Source organism: Pieris rapae, chromosome 6 (genome assembly GCF_905147795.1).
Source record: "Pieris rapae chromosome 6, ilPieRapa1.1, whole genome shotgun sequence".
Classification (NCBI taxonomy): domain Eukaryota; kingdom Metazoa; phylum Arthropoda; class Insecta; order Lepidoptera; family Pieridae; genus Pieris; species Pieris rapae.
The window spans coordinates 6,240,588-6,258,687 of record NC_059514.1 but is presented as its reverse complement, the minus strand read 5'-3'; the positions used below and the strand labels follow the sequence as shown (position 1 = coordinate 6,258,687).

The window sequence follows — 18,100 nt, the reverse complement described above, 5'->3', positions numbered from 1 at the left end:
AAAGCGCCCTGTCATCTACCTTGATGAAACATATATCCATGCCTCATATCACCTTCAAAAATGTTAGCAATCAAATGAGAACCAGGTCTTTTGACATCGGATAGTACCTATAGGTATCGCTCTATAAAACGATTATCATGATGACACGAATGCGAAAAAATTTCATGCGATGGATGACGGGAAAGATTGTTCCTAATTTGCTATAAAAAAAAGTAACTGTATCGTGGTCATGGATAATGCACCATACCATTGCACACAAATAAACAAAGCACCCACAATAAGCAATTTAATAGTAGAATTGCAGCAATGGCTTACAAGAAAAGGTAATCCATTTGAAGATTGCTGGATAAACCCACAGTTGTACGAAGTAATAAAAAAACACAAATGTGACCCAGTATTTTATAAACTGGGTCACATTTGTGTTTTTTTATATATGTCGAATATTTATTGAATCAACATGGACATGAGGTCGTGCGTTTACCTTCCTATCATTGTGATTTTAATCCAATTGAAAAAACATGGGCCAAAAGACATATTGCGGAGAAAAATGTTAGTAAAAATACAAGTGAAATATTTTCAATAAATGAAGCAGCGTTTAGTACCATAACTACGGAGGAAGGGATTAATGTGTGTCAACACATAGACGAAAATCGAAGATCAATATTTCGTATCCGTGAGGCTCTTCGATATAGAATTAGACAAATTTATAATTGATCCGCGCGGCAGGTCACCTACACGCTGGACTGATCACATTAAGTCCGCCGTAGGAGAATCACTGAATCAGTGCAGCAGGATGACCTCCAATAGGCAGCGATGGCAGAGCATCGTGTAGCGCATCACATCTGCACCATCTACCACATAGCGAGCACGACCGCTCTGGCAAGAGCGTACCGAATGAGAAGAAGATAATAATTGATCCTACAAGTTACGATAGAAACTCAAACTCTTCGGACGACGTAATAAGCGAATATTCAAACAATACAATGCAAGGCATTGAACCACTTGAAGTCCACATATTTTATCCAAAAATTAAAAGTTCCGTTAGATGCCTAAAAAAAGAATATTTTGTTGTTTTCATTTATTTTTAAAGTACACTTAAAATCGGTCCAGGCGTTCTTGAGCTATGGTGAAATCGACCTGATAAACAGCAGTTATTTTGCTTGTTATTATTTGGTCGTAGTTCACTTGAATAATCTAGTTACATTATTTCGCCTATTTATGTTTATGATCGGAAAGCAATTTTCCATAACTAGCAACATTAGCTACGCCACCAGTCGCGCGCAACTGTCAACTTGTAACTGTCAATACTGTTATCGGGTGGTTACTTGTTAGCCTTTTTAGTCTGTAGTAGTATTTTCTGCCGTCTGTGGTGTAAACAATTGCTGTGGATATTTGTTTCCAACTCTTATGCCGTTTGAAGTATTTTACTGCATTTCAAGGCAATTGATATTAAATTTTTGAAAAATGGCAGATTCCACAATAAGCGACATTTCTAAGATGAAAGTTGTAGAGTTACGAAAGGAATTACGAGCACGTGGGTTGCCCTATTCAGGTGATAAAGCTGAACTCATTGCAAGACTTCAGGCTGCGACACAACCCGATGAACATGCCGATATTAACCTGGATTCAGATGAATTAGACTCAGAAGGTGTACTAGATGATGAAGATGAGAAAGCGCATCATGATATTTTGGAAGATAGTGCAGTCGATACACTTACTGAGGAGTTGGCACTCGAAGAATCCTCACCAGAAAAAACATCTGTTGATGCAAAGCCACAAAAGATTTTAAAAAGAAAAATAACAACTGAGATACAAAAGGAACAATCTATGGAGAGTAAGGATATAGGCCCTAAAAAGATCGTTTTAAACCGAACTATTTCCATGACATCTTCCACAACTGCTACCCAACCAACAGAAAAAGAAGAGGAAGAAGCTGACAAAAGCACACTAATGGAAACTAATAAAGTGAAGATTACAACTAATCTAGATTTAAAAACGCGTCTTGAAATGAGAGCAAAACGTTTTGGCCTTCCTGTTCAAGTATCAGATGATATACGTAAGGAGGCAAGAAAACAGCGATTTGGGACCACAAACATTTCAAGTAATGTATCAAATGTAACTATACCTGGTACACTTACAGACAATCTTGACAAACTTAAAAAAAGGGCTGAGAGGTTTGGCCAATCAGTATCATCACTTATGACTGACATTGAAAAGCAGGAAAAATTAGCGAAACGAAAAGCTAAGTTTGGTGCTGTGAAATAGGTTTAATCTTATAATGCATATTTCATAACAACACTGTAAGTATATTATATAAGCAAAAGTCGCTTAAATAAAGAAGACTCAAAATGTAACTATTTAATTTATATAATTAAATTCATAAAAAGGTAAATCTTTAAAATCTTCTGAACATAATTTTAAATCTTTTGACTGCCAAATTTTGTGTTCTCTTTTTATAAAATCTTGAGGTATTTTCATTGCAAAATCTGTATCTGCTTTCCTATGTATCGTGGCCCACCGGAAAGCTACATCCTTGTGTAGTGCCTTTCTAAATCCCATACAATGCATGTGTGTTAATTTTTCATATTTAATTCTAGTAAAACCTAGACATGCTAATGTGTATTGCCAACATTTCATTAGTTTACAATTAGCACCAACATGTTTAGAATCTGGCGTATTTATTATGAGGACTCCTTCTGGTATAAGTAATTTATAGGCATTTTCACATGCCTTTATGCGTAACTCTGAACTAGGAAGGTATTCTAAAAGAAAGCAAAATGTAATTATATTAAAGGACTCCTTTTTTAACTGCATAACAGTATTATCATGTATAATTGTTTCATTTCCTATATTAACTTCCAAAATATCACATTTTTTAACATAGTCATTAGCAGGACATAAGTCTACAGCTAGGACATGAAATAACTTATAAGCCCTAAATGGGTTATAACAGCTTCCAACATCCAAGAGCATTAGAGGATCTTGAAATAAATCAACAAAGTTTAATGTTAGGTTGAGTTTTTTGCTGATAGCTATATCCCGCTCACGATATTTAATATATTCTTTGTTAGCAAAATAATTAGTGCATAGCTTGACTGACCATTCAATTCGTGAGGATGCTAAACAAGATTCATTGGCAGAGTTTTTTTCCCAATATGTTGTAGCTAGCTCCTGCATATATTTAGCATACGTCAATAATACCTCTTCGTTTTTAGTATGCAACATCCAAGCATTATTTGGCCCGAGTTTAGCTGCATTTTTTCTCAAGTTAGCATGCACCTCTTTAATATACTGAGCCAATTCTTTATGTTTCTCACTTGCCATTTTGGTAACTGTGCTTTGAATATAATATTTATAAAATAACGTTATTATAAACGAAGAATCTAATTTAATAAGTTATATTTTTCACTTGCAATGCAGTAGGCAAGCATGTAATTGAATATCGTAGTTAGCCTCTACCCAAACATTAATCTTTAATACTAAATCCGTGGCGTAAGTTTGATATATTAAATGTTTATAAATAACCATAATATTTTCAAACACTTAATTTTCCCATAAAGGTAAATTAAATCGCTTTTTTGTACGAGTCAATCGTTTGACTTGATTTTTCCATCTTGATGTGTCTTGAGTCTTCACCAGTCACCACAGGTTAAGTTGAGTGATGAGTCAGTGATCAGTGTTGCCAACTCGCATTTTGTAAATTACATAGGCCAGATTAGAGAATTACGTAGTAATAATCACATGGGAAAAGTACGTAGATTTGCGTACTTCTTTATGAGTGAAATAAATAGGTAAGGGTAGGTAAAACTGCCTAAAATGAGTGTTTATTATTACTTTCTGGTAAATTAAATTTGTTCATTTTTTTAGCACGAAACCGACCAAATATAATAGTCACAAACAGTATCACATAATTATATTTTTAATAAAAAACTTAACTGCCTTTATATTGTCAAAACTAGACCAAATTAGAAACATCAAAATTGGTTCACCCAATGAAAAAAGTGGCTCAACCCATCGAAAGTTATGAGGTAACAAAACCAAATACATATACAGTGAAATTGAGAAACTCCTCCTTTTTGAAGTTGGTTGACAAAATTGTTTGTTTTTTACCTACCCACTGCATTTATACCTATTTCCAATAGTGCTTTTAATGCAGTTATGAAAGTGGCCATGGTATCAACGAACAGCATTTTCACCATCTTCGCTTCCTCCGTCTAGTTTTCGAAAGTAATAGATATTATGTCTATTCAGCCTAATCAATTGGATATTGTACAAAATTTTACGATTTGATTAAAAATACGTAGATTCTCTGATTGATGTTCGTAGGTTTTCAGGAAAGTCCTAAAATACGTAGATCTAGGCAAAAAGACGTAGAGTTGGCAAACCTGGCAGTGATACACACAGCAAACTACTACAGAATGAAGTAAATAAATGTATCTTTTAGTAGATACATTTATTTACTTCACCCTCGAAGATATCTTGATACGACCTAAATTTATGGGGAAAACTCATAAGTTGGCATCACTTAGTGGAGGTAAAGGAACGCAGATTGCCTGCTAGTACGAACTGCCTAACCTAAACAAATATTAGACTACTTATTCCAGATAACTGAATACAAGTTTAACAAATTATACTTATATTTTTTCCCGATTATGAAACATCTTTATAATTTTTTATGGTGTGATCAAAATTGTGAATGGTAAGTATAATTTATGATAATAATAACTGGTAACACTGTTGATCTGTCAAAATTCATAATTATTGTTTATTTGTGTTTAGTACAAGGTAGTTGAAATAAGGCGGTTTCCTAAATATTTTGAATATTTTAAATACGCTTAAGAGAACCACAGAAATGGATGATAATGATCAAATGATTGAAAAATGGATTCAAGAACATGATCATTCTGTTATACCACTTCCTGAAATCGAATTTGAGCCCCATCTTCTGATTTCTAAGGTATCTTATTTACCACTCTGTTTTCGTATTTCGATGTTATATATTAATTACCTGAATGTTAACAGGTAAGAAAACATTACATGGAGTATGTCATAAAACTACTAGCTTTAAACTATGAAAACCACCAAAAATTACTGAATAAGAATATCTACCTCCCGAGTGCAATTTGGCGGTGTGCTAAAATAATTGAGACAACTGCCGCTCAAAATTCAATGGTGGTTAATTTATACAGAAGAAATATTGTCACTATGGTATGTAGTTTTATACTGTGATACATTTAATACAATATTGATTTTACTTTTTTATCATTTGATCAGGAACATTGTTGTAAAATGTATTTATTTCATTCGTTATTTAATGAAATACTTGTCAAGTAAATCATTTTCAAATATTATTATATTTCTTTCTTGACTCTTGAATACAAATCCTGCTGTGGATTTTTTTTAATTCTTTAAAAGCCAAACTCCAATTTAAGAGCTAACACACTTTCAATTTTTGCTACCCAGTATTTCTTACCTCCTAAAAAATAACTTCATATTTAAAAAGATATATATAATGTTTCTAAAGGATTTTTTTTCCATGTAGATAAACCAGGTTAAAGCTGATACTCATAAAGGAAAACTGAACAAAAAATTATTTGAATGTCTAAAGAAACCACCTGAAAATGAAAAGAAGTCACAAACAACCCTAACAATAGGAAAAGATTGCCCTTGTGTATGCACTTGTTATCAAAGAAAAAAGATTAGAAAAGATAACCCACCCATTGATGAGAATGAAACAATAGTTTTACAAAATAAACATTTTGAAGGTATAACACAAGTCAAGGCTACTCAATTTGATACTTGTTGTCAAACCTTAAATGCAGATAAAATAAATTTGTCATTAACTCAAGAATCTCATGATGCTGATGAAGTAATGCAACAAATGGAGAAACTGTTTGAAGGAGGGGCAAATGATGATGATATATTTGATGGAATATTTTCCAATGCTTATGATGTTGCATTTTCAGAGGATTTAAAAAAGTTAAATAATGATATTCAAAATAAAACAAACCAAAATTCGTCTATCATAGAACATCATGCAGATCAAATTAGTTCTTTAGATAAGAGGCTAAATTCTCTATCCCAAGTATTAGAAAAAGATACAGAGACAGAATCACATAGTACAAAATGTGAAGCAACAAAAAGTAGTAAGCTGTCAAAGAAATGGATTTGTGAAGAATATTTTCTGAAAGTTAAACTTAATGAACTACTAGACCAACTTAGAGATTGCAATAGAGCAAAGCTATTAAGGGTAATGATTTTATATAAAAGAGTTTTATATTAAGTAAGCTTAGAAAAACATACATCACTAATTTTGATTATAATTTAAATTTCTTCCAAAATAAATATTGGTTTCATGTGATTTTATATTTGAATTATAAATATATTATTGAAACAGTAACATAGAAACAATTGCTTGTGTAGCTGTAGCACTGTCATTGTAGTAATGCAGTATGCATATATATTAAATACCTTAAATTTAAGAGACCATGTTAAATCTTTTTGCAGATTAAAGATTTGTTAGCAGATTTATTTGGTGATGACAGTGATGATGAAGGTGTTATGTCACCCCTAGAGGAAACACCAGAATTTATTACTAGTTGTAAGGAGCGGATTGCTCCGTGGGTTGTCAAACTTCTCACTCCTTATTATATCAAAGGAAGGATTAGAGGGAAAGCCCTATTTAAGTCTCTTGCTAAACATCTTATTAGGTTGATATATCAATGCAGTAAATATCCTGGTATGTGTCACATATATCTTAAAAGTACTAATTTAGTTACTTTTTGTCACTAATTCAGCTTACAAGCATAGGCACTTATATATTGTTTCAGAGGAATATGAAGTGCAAGACTTTATACAAGATTTCTTGAAGAATCATAAAATGATAAGATGTGAGGCTGACTTTAAACAATTTAGAATAGAGAATATTTAAACAGATATTCAAAAACTATCTAAATTCTCCAAATGCATTTTCATAAATTTCATATGATGGATGCAAAAAATATTAAATTAAATACTTGTTAAAGAATTTTTTTTATTTAAAACTTAACCTTTTTTGATTCCTTTTCCTCATATTCACTTAACTTTTGCTTATTTGTGGAAAACCAGAATGTAAGAGTTTTCTGTGAAGATTTAGCTTTTTCTCTATTAATAATTTTATTACAGTCAGCAGATTTATTTCTTGAATTATTAACCATGATGGATACTGGATGCCATTCCAATATATGCATAGATTTTAGGTACTCCAAAGCCATGTCTGCATTTACATTATCAGTGTCGAGCCAAGCCTTAAAAAAGATTAAATGTCCATACATTTATTCAAATATAAAGATTAAAGAAACTACCAATGTCTAACTTACATTTATTTGATCTTTATCATTTAAAATGGCTGGCATTCTATGATGTAGCCAACTCAGAGTTTCATTAGATTCCATTGTGATTACTGAATAAGAATATATGACTACATTTTCATCCCTCCAGACATGATATAAACCAGCTATGTGCATAAGTTTAATTCCTGTCCATCCTTCATTTTCATTGAATTTATTTGACCAAGTTGTTTGGTCAGTCACCTGCAATGTGGTGATTTTTAAGTAGAAATATAGTTTGTAGTATGTATGTTTAAGTCTATATAATATTAATTTCAACTAAGTAAAAGGTTTATTATTAGAATTTTTTTACTTAACTATTGAAAAACTAATTATGTAATTTGTATTTCTAAATAAACTATTTAAAAATTAATAGTTTCAGATTTCATGAATCGTAATTTGATATTCTCAAATAGTCCTCATATAAATTTAGTTTTAAGGAATAGTAGAATGCATATATATTCATATGAAGAAATTGACTAAAGAAAGTTATATCCAACATTTTACACAACTGAATATTTAGAATATTTCATTATCCAGGAACAAAATTACTTTTTTAAGTTTTGTTTTTACCTTTAAATTTGAATGTTGTTTCATATATACATAGTATGGTTGTTTATTTTTAGTCTTTTCAGAAGTTTGCCATTCATAAAATCCTTCTACTATAATTATACATCTACCACCACCACGGAATATTGGATTATATAGTTTAGAACTTTTTATATTCTCTATGCGACAATTATTTGTGCTTAAATTGTGTTTTTTGTAGTCACCCTGTTGAAATTTAAGTATCAATTATAGACTTTTTAATTATATATTCAATACAAATTAAATAGTTCTTGAGGGAACCTTATGCCATGGTGGTATTATTCCCCACATCATAGGTTTAATGATTCTACTTGTTTGGGCAGCATTCTTGAATTTACTCGCCGATATTAAAATGGGAGTTACATCTGTCGGTGCTATATTGTATGATGGTTTATACTCTTTGCCATCATTATATTCATCAAGATAATCAGGTTTAATAAATCTATTCAACGTTTTGTCCTTGTAACTGCAAGCACAACAAACTTGATCTCTGTCGAGTGATCTGAAATAGGTTTACAATTTGAAGTTATCATTAATTTAATGTGGTTATTTATACCTTTAATTACCGAAACAATTATAATCAAAACCTCCACTTACAGACCGGTACGTCCGCACATCGTTAATTCTGTAAATGTTTAATTAAAATTTTATATACTCGTGACGTGATGTCTTCATATTATGTATTTAAAACTGGTTAAGAGGTCATTAAATATCATTGTCCCAAGTCCCAACTCACAAATATTTTGTAGTTTAACTCAGTGTTACCAACCCGAATTTTAACGATGAAACAATTTCAAAAGTTGGTAGTTTCCAACCATTTATTAAATTAAATTCGAAAAGTAGGTAGATCCATCAACTATAATTTCGACTTTTATATAAAATCCTACCCTAAGAAAATCCTACATTTAATTCATTTCTTTTTCGTAAAAAAATTATCACGTCATAGTAATATAATCTGATTATAGTAAAAAATTTAATATTTACAAAATATGGACAACATTCATAAAAAATCAAAGCATATTATGGATTGAAGAGATCAATGTAACATAATTTACTCGACAATGAGAGCCGGAAACTGAAATGCAAAGTTGAAAGTAAAGATACAAACAAAGAGGTTTTTTTAATGATCCAATTAACCTGACAAGCAAATCAGTATAAACAAACCTTTAACACTATTTATATGTTTGTTACGAAGTCCCATACCATGGAATGTGCACTTCAACTTATTATTTATTAAGTATTACACGTCCGTGAGGTTACACGATGTCAGCAGTATCGCTATGTCGCAATTTATAATAAGAACTACACGTGCCTCACGTTGTGCTTTGTAATCAATATAGCCTCTTTGTGTCTTTTATTATTTAATATAATGTAGCATTCAATTTCCTCACTTCGGATTGACTAGCTGTAATTTTTAATTATAATTTTAATTGTAATTTTTTATTTTAATAAATAAGTTTAAAACATTTGGTTTTTTTTGGAACCTTCGGCTGTGGCCTTCGTAATTGGCGCAGTCGGTAGGATTTGTTCGTAAAGTCAGTGAATCGATCGCGGACCGGGCAAATTCGGAAACCTACAAGAGCCTGCCAGAGGGAAATCAAGACATCGATTTATCAAAGAAACCAGATGTGGTGAGTACCTAGTTTTTATCTAGACTTGCCAAATTATCCTTTAAGTTTTTTTATAATCCTATACCAAGATTTTCCATCCTAGAGAATCACGGACCCCTAGGTTAGGTATTATACGTAGAAATTTAGAATTTGATTTAGGTAGAAATTTAACAGGAAATATGTCGGAGCTTTTAGTTGACAACATATTCAAGGCTTTACGTTTAGTTCCCGAGTTTGATGGTAACCCTAATGTTCTTACAAGGTTTATTAATTTATGTGATCAATTAGTGGCGAAATTTATAACAGCGGAACCGGGTTATGAATTAAGTAATTTAGCACTTATTAATGGTATTCTCAATAAGGTTACTGGACCTGCTGCGCGGACTTTAAACTCAAATGGAATTTCCGAAAATTGGATCAGTATACGTAATTCTTTAATAAATAATTTTGCAGACCACCGTGATGAGACCTCTTTATATAACGATCTGTCTCTTATAAGTCAAGATTCGGGGACGCCTCAAGAGTTTTATGAGCGTTGTCAGAATCTTTTCAGTATAATAATGACCTATGTTAGCTTGCACGATTCCGTTCAAAGTACCATTGAAGCAAAGAGAGAGTTATATAGAAAACTGACTCTTCAAGCCTATTTGCGTGGCCTTCGTGATCCACTAGGATCCCGAATAAGATGCATGCGGCCGGAGTCAATAGAGAAAGCTCTCGAGTTTGTACATGAGGAACAAAATACGTTATACATCCAACAACGCAACCAGAGTTGTACAGATAGGAAATTATATAATAGTGATAATAATCCTCCTAACAGCCATAATTCTCAGCGTAACTTTAATTTTGTACCTAATTTTAAGCCAGGCCCCTCTAGATTTTTGATCCCGCAACCTAATAGGCCTATGCCTATGCCTATGCCAGTTATGAAACCACAGTTGCCTCGTGGTCCTACTAGAACTCAGCAGATGTTCGGTGCTCCTCCACCTAATTATCGTCCTCAGAGCAATGTATTCAGATTACCTCAACAGAGACCAATTAATAATGGTCCACAACCGATGAGTGGTGTAAGTCATTTTGTTACTAAGACCTCTCAACCTAAACCCGTTTTTACCGGGCATGATTGGTCTAGACATGGTAATCCACCACCTTCTAATTATTTTAAATTTAAAGATGTTAATTTTAACGAATTATATGACCAAAACGACTATGACTTTTATGAACATGACTATTACTATGACCCTTATTATCAGGAATATTATTATTCAGAGCCTGTTTATGACATGACTTATGAACAGTATCAAGACGCTAATGACTATTCACCTCCTACTGTTGAAGAGCCACAAGAAAGTTCAACTTCAGATCAGGATTTTCAAAAAACGGTCGAGTTAGAAAAGCCAAAATAGAAATTAATTTGCATATTCAACGACAATTACCGTATATTCAAATTTACAATCCACCACTTAAGTTATTAATTGATACCGGCGCTAATCAGTCTTTTATTAGCCCCGAAGCCGTAAGTAATTATTTTTCAGACATACCTTTGACATTTGATCCATTCGAGGTGACTAATGTCCATGCAACTACTAGGAATAATTATTCTATTACTTTACCTTGTTTTTCGGAATTAAATAATAATGAAGATATTAAATTATTTTTATATAAATTTCATGATTATTTCGATGGTTTGATTGGACTCGATTTACTCACTAAATGGGAGTCTAAAATTGATCTTAAGGATAAGTTATTAGTAACTAAATTTGGTTCGAATCCGATTCATATGTATAACTCTAGAAATTGTAATTTGTATGAAGATATAATACCTGCTAATAGTACTAAATTAATAAGAGTTCCTATTGATACGCTAGATGGTGATGTTTTAGTTCAAGAACAAGTTATCTGTAATTGTATTATTCATGAATGCATTACATCTGTCAAAAATAATCGTGGTTATTTAGAAGTAGAAAATCCAACAGATAATGATATAATACTTTCCTTTGATCATGCCGCACATGCTGAAATATTTAATGTTGAAAGCTATGATTGTCTTAAGCCTAATCGTGTTGATGATGTTATCTCTCGTCTTCGCACAGACCATCTTAATCCTGAAGAAAAAGTAAATTTAGTATCACTTTGTTCTCGTTATGCAGACGTATTTTATATTGAAGGTGAACCACTTACCTTCACGAATAAAATTAAACATCGTATTAAAACTACTGACGAAGTACCAGTTTATACGAAGAGTTATCGTTATCCATATGTGCACAGACAAGAGGTTAGAGATCAAATTGGCAAGATGTTAGAGCAAGGTATAATTCGACCTTCGGACTCAGCCTGGAGCTCTCCTATTTGGATTGTACCCAAAAAGGCTGATGCTTCTGGGAAACAGAAGTGGAGACTAGTAATAGATTTTAGAAAAGTAAATGAGAAAACTATAGATGATAAGTATCCCATACCGAATATTAATGACGTTTTAGATAAGTTAGGTAACTGCCATTATTTCACTACATTAGATTTGGCAAGTGGCTTTTACCAGGTCGAAATGGACCCTCAAGATATTCATAAGACAGCTTTTAACGTAGAACATGGGCACTTTGAATTTTTAAGAATGCCCATGGGTTTAAAGAATAGCCCTTCAACTTTTCAGAGGGTTATGGATAATGTTCTTAGAGACCTTCAAAATGTTATATGTCTAGTTTACCTCGACGACATTATAGTTTTTAGTGTTTCATTACAGGAACATATGGTAAACTTAGAAAAAGTTTTTTAAAGATTAAGGGAATCAAATTTCAAGATACAAATGGATAAATCCGAATTTTTAAAGCTTGAAACTTCATATTTAGGGCATATAATTAGTAAAGACGGTATTAAGCCGAATCCTGACAAGATAGAATCAATTAAAAAATTTCCTTTGCCTAAAACCGCCACTGAAATAAAGCGTTTCCTTGGTTTAGTCGGTTATTATAGAAAATTTATTCCTGATTTTGCTCGTATAACAAAACCTATGACGCAGTGTCTAAAAAAGGGATCTAAAATAACGTTTAACGATTCAAATTACATTAATTGCTTTGAAAAATGTAAGTTATTATTGATAAATGATCCTATCTTGCAGTATCCTGATTTTAATAAAGATTTTATTCTTACGACTGATGCATCTAATTTCGCTATTGGCGCTATACTTTCTCAAGGAACTATAGGTAGTGACAAACCTATAGCATATGCATCAAGGACACTTAATTCGAGTGAAATTAATTATAGTACAATAGAAAAAGAACTTTTAGCAATAGTGTGGGCTACTAAATATTTTAGACCGTATTTATTTGGCAGAAAATTTAAGATTGTCACAGATCATAGGCCACTTCAATGGGTTATGAATCTTAAAGAACCAGGTTCTAGGTTAACGCGTTGGAGACTTAAATTAAGTGAATATAATTTTACCACCGAATACAAGCAGGGCAAAATGAATACCAATGCCGATGCTTTATCTCGCGTCGAAATTCACAATGAGGACGTGAGTTCCATCATAGTAAATACATCTGAAAGACCTCCATCACAGTCTGATTCTGCCACTGAAACAGTTCATACCAGTGACGAAAACCCAATTCTTGAAGTTCCTATATCTGACGAACCGTTAAATAAGTTTACAAGACAGATATGTTTTGTCCTTGTAGGTGACATTAAAAAGCGACCAACTGTAACGAAACCTTTTGAGACACATACAAAAACGACTATACAAATTACTGAGACTAATATTGACAATGACGTTATTAATGCAGTTAAGGAATATGTAAATCCCAAGGTCAAGACAGGAATCTTAATCCAACCCCCATTAGCTATGTATAAGATAATCCCCATAATACAAAGTAATTTTAAAAATTCCGCAATGAATCTTATTTTAACGAAAACTGAATTAGAAAATGTTAAGGACTATTTACGTCAACAGGAAATTATAAAAAAATACCATGAAGGAAAAACAAATCATCGTGGTATTACAGAATGTTACTTAGCATTATCTTCCAGGTATTATTGGCCTAAAATGAAGGATAGCATTTCAAAATATATTAACGAGTGTAATATTTGCGGTCAAGCCAAATATGATAGGTGTCCAATTAAACAGAGGTTCTGTATAGTTCCACCCCCTTCTAAACCCTTTCAGACAGTTCATCTCGATCTTTTCACAGTTCAGTCAGAGAAATATCTTACAATAGTTGATGCGTTTTCCAAATATGCACAAGCTTATCACTTGAGAGATAGCACAGCTTTAAGCGTAGTTCAAGCTCTTCTTATATTTTGTACCCATCATGGTATGATGTTAACTGTAGTTACGGATCAAGGTACTGAATTTACTAATCAAATATTTTTAGAATTTGTTCGTCTTCACAAAATTCAGCATCATAAGGTTCTAGCTCATTCTCCGAATGACAATGGAATCGTTGAGAGATTCCACTCAACTATCCTTGAACATCTAAGAATATTAAAATTAGAGAAACCAAACGAACCGGCAATTAATCTTATGCCATATGCCATTTTAGCCTATAATAGTTCTATTCACAGTTTCACGAAATGTAGGCCATTAGACCTAATTACAGGACATTTTGACCCTCGTGACCCTGTAGACATAGACTTAACCGAACATTTATTACAACAGTATTCTCAGGACCATAAAAGACGAATGACTCAAGTATATGAAATTATTAACGAAACCTCCTTACATGACAGGACTCAATTGACTGAAAACCGAAATAAAGACAGAGAACCTGAAAAAGACTATACCCCAGACCAACAAGTTTTTATACGTAATCCTATGGCAGCCCGACAGAAATTAGCACCACGCTATACGCAAGACACAGTGCTCGCGGATCTTCCCATTCATATATATACAAAAAAGAAGCGTGGTCCCGTTGCAAAATCACGCCTTAAGCGAAGTTCTAAACATCCCACTTTGTTACAGGATACTACTATGGTTGACGCTTTCTCTATTTGATCCTCATTTGAGACAGCTTAATAATAAAATAGCTGTAATTTCGAACGAACTTAGTATGTTTGAGTCAGTACGTCGCAAAAGGGAACTCATTGACGGTCTAAGTTCCATTATTAAAAGCATTTCTGGTAACCTAGATTATGCGATAATGAACATAAGTTAGAAACGGAAATTAACAGCCGTGTTAGTTTAAATAATGTTAAAGTAATGATAGGTAAACTTAGGATTTTATACTCTAGTGATAAAGTCCTTGACGTAGAATTTAGACAGTTTTATGAAATAATTAAGTTAGGATATTTTTACTCAGAGAGGCAAGTTGTAATAGTAATAAAAGTTCCAATTATTGTATCCTATACCTATAACCTTTATAAATTAGCTGTTGTCCCGAATAAAAACCATTAAGTCCTTATTCCTATCTCTCCATTTTTGGCAATTTCTGGAAAAGACTCTAGGTACATAGAGACAGAATGTCCGAAGTTGAATTCGTGGTTTCTTTGCACCTCAAAGCCAGATTATAAGAAGGTTAAACATGATTGTATCCAGCAGTTGATCACCCATCAGGAACTCAATCAGTCCTGCCCCTTAACTTCAGTTGTCCTGCAAAATGAGGCTTTAGAACAACTCGATGACAAGCATTATACAATGAGTTTTCCAACCTTAACGAAAGTTAAATTATTCTGTGGACAAGAACAATATAGGACACTACAAGGCAGTTATGTAGCAACCATTCCACTTAATTGTTACCTCAAGGCACCAGGATTTACCATTACTAATGTGAATAATCGTATAAAAGGTCATATTGTGAAGATATTGGAAATACCACAACACATTGAATCCAAGTATAGTGAACAACCAATATTAAATCTGGCATCTGTAGACCTGAACACTTTCCACAGTCTTAACACGAAGATGTCTATGCAGCCTCCGGTACATTTAAACCAATATGAGGATATAAGTTTATATCATACTACAATACCTCTATATATAGTATTGGTGATTACGATTACATTAGTTGGTATCATAACATATAGACGAATGGGAATTAAATCTGAAACAAAAGGACATCCTGGAAGAGAACAAGTTCCTGAAGACCCCAGTCTAGTTAAAGTGAATCCCGGACACATTTCATCAGCTACTCTCTCAAACAAAGTTCTCGAATAGTCGCTGATTTTAGGAGGGAGGTGTTACGAAGTCCCATACCATGGAATGTGCACTTCAACTTATTATTTATTAAGTATTACACGTCCGTGAGGTTACACGATGTCAGCAGTATCGCTATGTCGCAATTTATAATAAGAACTACACGTGCCTCACGTTGTGCTTTGTAATCAATATAGCCTCTTTGTGTCTTTTATTATTTTATATAATGTAGCATTCAATTTCCTCACTTCGGATTGACTAGCTGTAATTTTTAATTATAATTTTAATTGTAATTTTTTATTTTAATAAATAAGTTTAAAACATTTGGTTTTTTTTGGAACCTTCGGCTGTGGCCTTCGTAATTTGTTTTCCACTTCTTGCTTGTTTATTAATAATATATTTTCCTCTACCACAATTTAAATAACAATTAGATGCTGTCCATTGAAAGAATTGGTTTCCTTTAGTACTAGGTTTGATCCAACATGCATACCCTGGTTCTTTTTCCCAGAATTTTGAATATTTTTTATCATAATGAATTTTCTTCAATTATCGTGGAAGATTTCAAATTAATAGATGTTGTACCTAAAAGTTGGTACAGTTGGCAGCACCGGTTTAATTATTAGATTTAGGTAGTTCGTGTCGGTTAAATGTTAACTTGGAATCCCGGAAACAGACAGTTGGCAGTGATGTCAACTCCTACAGAATATTCAGGGAATAACGATTAAAAACCACTAAAGTTTTTGTTGTACAAATAATTAATGATTTCGAATATGTTAAAGTCGTATAAAACAGCTGTTATTTCGGTTTTGGAGTAATTTTACTTAATATTTTAGTTATAGCCACGTCATGGTGTGGTTTTTATGTTTGGTTTAGTTTGTTGGTTGGGTTAGATACTAACAAATGTTTAAGTAAAACTAAAGTACACCCTAATAACTCTAGACAACTTGATTCCCTTGAATTTGGGGAGGAAAACCCTAAGTTGGCATCATTGTCTCCACTTGCGATTTTGATTTTCCCTTACTTTCTATAGGAACCTATATTAAAGGAGAATATGTAGATAAAATACAGAAGATTGTTTAATGTATATATTACTAATAAATAAAATAAAACTACAAGCAACAATACATTTTTGAATGTATAATCAAATAAAAAAAATCATAAGTCGAAGCATTACTTCTAACACTGTTGGGTTAGCTATAAAGCAAGGTTTCATTGGTTTCTTTAAAATTACTAAACCTCAAATTACTACGATGATCTTTCTAGTTCATAACCATTTTTCTATCAATATTAACTGGAATTTTATTATTATCCTAACATTACCAGACATTATAATATAGAATAAAGACATCAATAAGTATGTACAAACTGCTGTTCCCTGCGGTGATTTTAGACCCATATCCTTATTGTAGTTTGTAACAGGGCGTTTTTAAATTAATTCAGTAATATTCACACGATTAAAAACGTCTATGTAACGTTTACGATACTTAATTAACATAGTATGTAGTTTCTGCTAATAGTGTAAACCTAGTAGCTGAGCATGTGAATTTCCACTCTGACTCTCTTATTTTAGAACGCCATTATAACTTTAATCTAGTTTTAACAGCTGTATAACCATCGTTTTTATGTAATTTTTGACACATTTGACATCGCTTAGCGCCTAAAACCAATAACCTATCTCAATCCATTTTTTGACAATCTTAGATAGACATCTTTTATCCAAAAGTGTGATAATACCAATCGTCGGATTGTAATAGCCATCTGTCGAGCAGTAAATATGCATGCAGTTAAACGCATATTTAAGACGAATAAGTATTGCGATACAGTTGTACTGTACATTGTATTTTAAAATGCTGCCAGCGTACACTGCCACAGGGATCAAAATTTTTAAATTTCTTTTTTATTTTCTTAATTTTATTATCACTATGTAGGTTAAGAAAATTGTAAATACTGTATATTTGATTTTTATGATTACTAATAAAGTTATAAATGCTAAGTAGATTACATTTATTATATTATATAGAAGTTAAACAGCCTCCTTGGGGCGTCCTCAGCCAGCATCGTCCTCGGTGCTCATTTTGCCTCGTTTAAACTTAGAAAATCAATTTCTCAACGGTTGATTTTCCTAGTGCTAAGTCTGAATAATGTTTATCTAGCTTGACTTCAATCGTATTTTTTTCTATTACCTTGTAATCGATACGTCTATTAGTAGATTCCTAATGTGTAGTGATAGTATATGCACTCCATTACTATGAAATGTCAAATTTTTATGATAATATAACCGCCCGTATTATTCAGCCTCTAGACTGTGATTAGACGTAAGGCCGCCTGGTCTTGTTATAATAACATTAAATCTAGACTGTTACACTTGCAAATTTGAAACCCAAAATGTGTTTGAGAGGGAGACTCAGGGACTT

General features: G+C 32.5%; 4 protein-coding genes across 5 annotated transcripts; 2 read left to right on the top strand and 2 right to left on the bottom strand.

Annotated features, from left to right (window-relative positions):
• The first annotated feature begins 1,354 nt into the window (after positions 1–1,354).
• On the top strand, positions 1,355–2,354 carry LOC110992419 (SAP domain-containing ribonucleoprotein). Its single transcript, XM_022258233.2, has one exon. It carries the CDS (start codon positions 1,465–1,467, stop codon positions 2,263–2,265), a length of 801 nt encoding a protein of 266 aa, XP_022113925.2. The 5' UTR covers positions 1,355–1,464; the 3' UTR covers positions 2,266–2,354.
• LOC110992418 (S-adenosylmethionine sensor upstream of mTORC1) lies at positions 2,288–3,636 on the bottom strand. The gene is made up of 2 exons (XM_045628692.1): positions 2,412–3,636; positions 2,288–2,298 (listed from the first exon to the last, which is right to left on the bottom strand). The coding sequence occupies exons 1-2, from the start codon at positions 3,322–3,324 to the stop codon at positions 2,288–2,290; spliced, it is 924 nt and encodes a 307-aa protein (XP_045484648.1). The 5' UTR covers positions 3,325–3,636.
• A 1,061-nt stretch (positions 3,637–4,697) lies between these two features.
• On the top strand, positions 4,698–7,039 carry LOC110992450. 2 transcript variants are annotated; one of them, XM_022258277.2, is made up of 5 exons: positions 4,703–4,957; positions 5,023–5,208; positions 5,543–6,250; positions 6,508–6,739; positions 6,831–7,037. In XM_022258277.2, exons 1-5 carry the CDS (start codon positions 4,853–4,855, stop codon positions 6,929–6,931), a joined length of 1,332 nt encoding a protein of 443 aa, XP_022113969.2. In that variant the 5' UTR covers positions 4,703–4,852; the 3' UTR covers positions 6,932–7,037. The 2 variants fall into 2 exon arrangements, with proteins under 2 accessions (XP_045484442.1, XP_022113969.2); XM_045628486.1 differs by lacking the exon at positions 5,023–5,208 and having other exon boundaries at positions 4,698–4,957; positions 6,831–7,039.
• LOC110992451 (abasic site processing protein HMCES) lies at positions 7,014–8,775 on the bottom strand. The gene is made up of 5 exons (XM_022258278.2): positions 8,553–8,775; positions 8,217–8,457; positions 7,941–8,141; positions 7,359–7,571; positions 7,014–7,286 (listed from the first exon to the last, which is right to left on the bottom strand). The coding sequence occupies exons 1-5, from the start codon at positions 8,570–8,572 to the stop codon at positions 7,038–7,040; spliced, it is 924 nt and encodes a 307-aa protein (XP_022113970.2). The 5' UTR covers positions 8,573–8,775; the 3' UTR covers positions 7,014–7,037.
• Positions 8,776–18,100: the final 9,325 nt, after the last annotated feature.